This window comes from Furipterus horrens, unplaced genomic scaffold, assembly GCF_987537825.1.
Source record: "Furipterus horrens unplaced genomic scaffold, mFurHor1.1.pri manual_scaffold_6, whole genome shotgun sequence".
In the NCBI taxonomy this organism is placed as follows: domain Eukaryota; kingdom Metazoa; phylum Chordata; class Mammalia; order Chiroptera; family Furipteridae; genus Furipterus; species Furipterus horrens.
The window spans coordinates 104504352-104510351 of NW_028327176.1; the positions used below are offsets into that span (position 1 = coordinate 104504352).

Below are 6000 nucleotides of genomic sequence, written 5' to 3' on the forward strand. Positions count from 1 at the left end.
TGAAATCTTCATACCTATAGAGCTTCTTGCAAAAAAAAAAAAAAAAAAAAAGAGCTGGAAACACAATTTAGCCCCTCCTTATAAATATCTCAAAACCCTCAAAATTCACCACCATAGTCTCATCCTCCCTTAAGCTTTTGGGCCCTGTTACGGACCTTTTAAGAAACATACTCATATTAAACATTTTAAAAATCTATAGCAGATAATTGCATCCACAGCAGAAGTAGCTCTAATTTGCCGCCAAAAACTACTGAGATAAGCAAAGCACTTGTCCTATCTGATCTCCTCACGATGGAGCAGGCATACCTGGTCCTGCACATGACCACCGGCAAATCCAAGAAGACTGGGGAGACTTCACAGGGGATGCTCGGCAGTGCAGACACAGCCACATTCACCAGGTGTATTTCCAGCTGAGAGCCATTGGCAGGATAAAGGAGACTGGATTCCAAATCTAAATATGACAAAAAGGAGAATCTCAGCTGATCAGAGTTATATGATCCACACAAGAGAATACAAAACCATGGCCACAAGGAGGCAATGTGAGACATTGAGTTTGCCTAAGGATTGAATTAACACTTCTCATTTCCAAAGACATTTATGACTGTTATATAAATGAGTGTTCTCATTATAAGTTTATTTTTAAAGTTTTATCTCTTCGGGTCCATCCATTTAAATCCAGGAAAAATATTCCAACCCTCAAGTTACTCTTTACTGTGGTAGAGATAGATACACAAGCCATGATTTAGAATCTCCCACATATCAAATTATCTAAAAGGAAAATAACCAAGATTCTAGGGTGGCACAATGCCAAATACTATGCTAAGTGCTTCCATATCTCACTTAGGGTTCAGAGAGTCTCATCTCACAGCTTGGGATGAGAGAGTGGACACAGCTTATAATGTGTTCTTCTGTGACATTAGCAAGTGAGCATTTGGAAACATAAAAGTTGGCCAGTTGGCCCATCTCCCTTCAGGCAATCTTTTACACCTGTCCTTAGACAATGAAAAAAATCAAAGATTCGTATTCTTCAGTATTCTTTAGATTAATAATTAAGAAACTTGTATTTGGTAAGACACAAACCTACCATTAAAAATGACTGTGATCCATGTTCCCCCTGCAAGGCTACCTTCTTCAGGTTCAATGTGGAAACTCAGGCAAGACACTGTAAATAAGTGAGAAAGACACTTGCTTTGCAGGTCATATTTTGTTATGAAGCAAAAGTTAGCATTTATCAGAATCTCTAGAAGGGCTTGACGAAGCACGGATTACTGGGCCCCACCCTGAGAGTTCCTAGTTTCCTGTGCCTGGGTTAGGGCCCAAGATTTACATTTCTGACTAGGTGCTGCTGGTGCTTGCTACTGGTCTAGGAACCACACCGTCAAAACTCCTATTGGAAGGAAAGTTCTGACTGATTTTCTCATATCAGACATCCAAAAACCCACTATTCACCAGAACAATCCTGAATTTTTACTTCCTCTGTAAAGAACCTCAAGAACACCTTTAGTACCTAATTCAACCCAAAATATCTCTTCTCTCTCCCACTCTTTAATAAGGTAGTCATATTTAATTGTAACATCATCACTTACTTCTTGTATTTCCACTTCCCTCTACAGAAGAGAAGAAAGTTCTAAAAACTGTCCCAGTTTTACTCTTCCTGCTCAGTAGACCATCCTCTGGTTTCCCCCTAGTTTTGAATACATGCTCAGAATGACTTTCCAAATAAATAAAAAATTGTCTAGATTTTTGCTTTGTACAGAGAGGGTCTAAGTATGGATCAGTGCTGGAATTGACTTAAAATAAAAAATAAAACATTATATGCTTCACATGCTAGGCTAGATTGTGTCCTCTCATAGAGACCATTGGCTGAATATGACCTTAATTAATCCCTCATCTTTGAAGATGCTCCTGAACGTGCTTCAGTCAAGGTAAAGTCAATTCAGAAAAAGTTAGTAAGCATCAGTCAGCTATTCATTGAGATAGTAGATAGGAAAAGTTGTTTACAGAACATTTTTAGTTTCTATGTCAAAGAGTTCAATGATAATCTAGGCCACCCTAACTCTGGGTAGCCTAGGGCTTCCATGTGCAGCTATACAGGTGGTACACTGCACAGCCAAGAGTGACAGGGAATCAGTCACATCAAAACAATCATTCATGGCAGCCTGGCAAGACCACTATTTGTTTACACCTCAGAGGTGCGTTAGATACTTCTACCTAAAGAAAACCAAAACAAATGCCATAAAATGATACAAAGGATAACTGGATTCACATAGAAAATTAGAGACATCATTTGAAAAAAGGAGATTTTAATACAAGTGATCATTAATTACTAAGACGAGTTACTCCCATTGGGAAGATAAAACAATAAAACCTGAAAAGAATTGCATCGTGTGACCCAAAAAGAATTATAAAAGGAAAGTATGTTATTATTAAAAGCTCTAGACTATAAGTGCAACCTCCATTGGTCATTAAAAATTGAAATATATATCCATTGCTTTTAATATATAACCTCAACTGCTAAGCAGGAAAAGTAATTATTAAGCAGAGAAAATCTAAACCCAGAGCAGATACTTCAACACTTCCACCAAAAATAATATTTTAAGTATCAATAAACTAGTTCTGAAGGTAACCTGTTGTGTCCTATCTATAATTCATTCAAAACACATCTTACTTACCTGTCAAAAGTAATATTTCAATACTTTTCAGAGAAATCAGCCAAGCAATCATCTCGTCCACTTAAGTCAATCCTCTCAAAATTACTCAAACATGAAAAACATTTTCAATTTTCACTGGAGCAGCATAGCTTTTGTGCTTTATAAAAAATAAAATAGAAAATTACTATAATTTTTTGCTTAAATACTATTATTAAATTATATTAAAACTTGGGAAATTAAGTAAGTAATACCAATATGGTTCTAGAGTATTCAAAGGGACCCACATCTTCCCAAGTTCTGGTGAAAAAGATAATCTATGAATTTTACATAAAATCATCACTATTTCACCCCATACACTTGAACCACCAAATTATTTTATGCATGTTTAAGTTGGGTAAATAATAACCTCTCTCATTAACTCATTATTGATCAAAAGCTTAATTTTAAAAAATAAATAAATTCTAGATATTTATTAAATCTAGATATAAAATAAATAAATAATAGTTAATGGTAGTTTGAGGGAAAGGTGTCTGTTTGTTTGTTTGTTTTTGGAAGAGTCTCAGCCCACTGGGAAACAAACACAAAAAAGTGAAGAACTTAAGAAAGTAAATGTTAAGTATGATAATGGGTTGAAAAAATGGTACTAATGGGAATGTGTGGAGAATTGTATTATCCTCACAGAAGAGGAGTAAGGGAGGAAAGAAACAGAGGAGAAAAAAGCTGGAACCTCAGAACTAGATTCCATGACCGCCAGGGTCTCTGTACCCAATTCCACCATGCCCAGTATGCCAGGCCTACTTTCCTTAAACACTGCCTTCATTATGCTATTCTTCTGCTTAAAGCTTTTAATGCAATGCAAAACCTCCAACACTTATACATTATAATAATACTTCTTAGGATTTGTTTCCAGATTATATTTATATAAAGAAATTAACACGGGACCAGGCACAAAGGAACCACACAATAAAAGTTAGTTTTTCTTTCACGGGCTCTGTATTTGCATTGGAAGCCCTCTCTCTAACTTTTCAGTCTTGCCACAATCTGGCCCCAGTAGTTTTCCAACTTTCTCTCACATAGCTCCCCAATGTGAACCCTGTACTGCAGCAAGCTATTCTCCCCACCATCTCTCAGAGAAGCCTTCCATGTGTCAGCCTCGGCCTTGGTTCCTGCTCTTTGCTTCCCTAGATGCCGCTGCCTTCCTTCATGGCCCAGCTAAGGTGCCTCTTCATTCATGGAATTCATCCCTGATATTGGTTCATAAGCTGATGCCCAAACACAAAGGGCAAGCAAAGACTGAAGAAAGAGGCAGACCAATCTAAATTGGTAGATAATCAGTTAATAAGCATAGGAACTTAGATATGAGGCTTGTCTTAGTATCAGCAAGACAAGTAGATCGCTGCACTCACCCACCAGATTCTTAAAAGTTTGCACAGAGACCTTAACTGGATTCAGGCATGAATACCATCCACATGGTTTCAATATCTCACTCTCTGAAAGCTGTGTCCTTGAAAACAGCTCCCACTGTGGGAACAGTGGGAAGAACTCACATTACAAGGGCAGGGGCAGGGGTGAGAAGCCTCCAGTTGCTCATGCCAGCTCCCAGATCAACCATCAGTCATATCCTCTCAATGACATCCTCTAGCACTCCACCCCTCATGACTGGCTCTTGTAATCTTACACACACCCTCTTTTTCTGCACTGAGTGGTCAGCAAGAGGGTTTGCTAGCCTGGAGGTAGTTTGTTTGGAGGCTATCTGGATGCATTGGAGAAATATACAACAGCAAGAACATAGGCACATGCTAGAGAAAATGTAGATTAAGATAATGATTTCCAAAATACAGTTGAGCCCTGAACAAGATAGTTAGGAATGCCAAACCCCTGAGGAATCAAAAATCCACATAAAGCTTTTGACTCCCCCAAAACGTAACTACAGTCACCCTTCACATCAGCAGACTCAACCAAACTCAGATTGAAAACAGCATCTTTGATCTGCATTTGGAATCTGCAGTTGGAATATGAAAATATTGTTTTCTATCCCAGGTTGGTTAAATCCATGGTTGTCAAACCCACAGATGCAAAACTCACAGATACAAAGGGCTAACTGTATTTAGTGAAAAAAAAATCCACATATAGTGGACCCATGAAGTTCAAATCCATGTTGTTCAAGGCACAAGTGTAAGTCACTTTTGCCATGAAGAGCCCTGTGATTGGAACCACTGATTTATTAAGTCTCCTAGGCTGAGGATCAGTCATTCATTTGCATCTTCATTTGATTAAATAAAGATGATACATTAGCAGACTCATCAGGTATGAATGAAAATATAACATTTTGTTTGGAGAATGGCACAGATACCTCCTTGCAGGCAGTAATAATGACCAAGGTCTTTCTAATTTGCAGGATGGCTTTTCTCATTACAGACATTTCAGTATTCAGTAAGGACAGCCTTTGCAGCCATCATTTAAGGGTCGCTGGGTGAATCGAGTGAGGGCTTTTGAGGTGTCCTATAATGTCCTCCAGGTCAATGGAGGGAAACAAAGACAGTTGTCAAATGATCTTACCAATTGAAAACAGAACAACATGCCCACCTGGCCTTGAGGAAAAAGAATTTTTAAAAACTTAGAATTAACATATTAGTAGTCTTGATTAGGATAGCCCAGTACTATATAATATTATCTATATTTAATTCAAATCCACGCACACTTACATGCCTGATAAATGCCAGGCACTGTGCTAGGAGCTGGAAAAACTGAGACAACTAATCTGTGTACCTGCTCTCAAGTCCCTAGGTGATGGGTAGGAGTGGAGGCTATTTGCATTTGTGAAAGGAGTTCTAAAATTTCCAAGCAGATTCGGCGGCTGGTTCTTTAAGTTGCAATAGTCCCTAAATGTTTACATCTATCTGAAATACACTTAATTTTTAAAACATTTTATTTTCAGAAATACACCAATTGCATAGAGAAAGTTACCTGGGAATATTTGCTACTTAGTTCACAAGTACGAGATCTAACTTACTTATTATACCCAACAGAATATCCCCAGGATGGGAGACTCTGTTTTCAATCTAGCATAAGATTTTAATATTTCATTTCAGCAATAACTCCCAAGCTTAGGACAAAGGAAGTAGATGCACTCTCTCACTGGTTTTCTTAAAGCCTTATGTTCAGACTTGCACCTTTTCCTCTAGAATAGAGCAATCAAATCAATAATGAATGTAATTGTTCTTAATATGGTTAATCCACAAATTCTTCCTAAGGATAAACTGAGCCTTCACTTAATTCTTTTAACCAGGAAATTTTCAACTGAAGGAAAGCTGTGTGCACTTGGTCAAGTTCTCTCTCTCTCTCTCCT

At 37.8% G+C, this 6000-nt stretch overlaps 1 protein-coding gene across 1 annotated transcript in view; it reads right to left on the reverse strand.

Annotated features, from left to right (window-relative positions):
- The window catches only part of PKHD1 (PKHD1 ciliary IPT domain containing fibrocystin/polyductin), a 440427-nt gene extending 437626 nt beyond the window's left edge, over window positions 1–2801 (reverse strand). The window contains exons 1-3 of the mRNA XM_090282575.1: window positions 2673–2801; window positions 1085–1162; window positions 307–451 (exon numbers count right to left, since the gene is read on the reverse strand). Coding sequence (XP_090138701.1) covers window positions 307–451; window positions 1085–1162; window positions 2673–2724 — 275 coding nt within the window. The 5' untranslated portion in view covers window positions 2725–2801. The remainder of the gene's footprint in view (window positions 1–306; window positions 452–1084; window positions 1163–2672) is intronic.
- Window positions 2802–6000: the final 3199 nt, after the last annotated feature.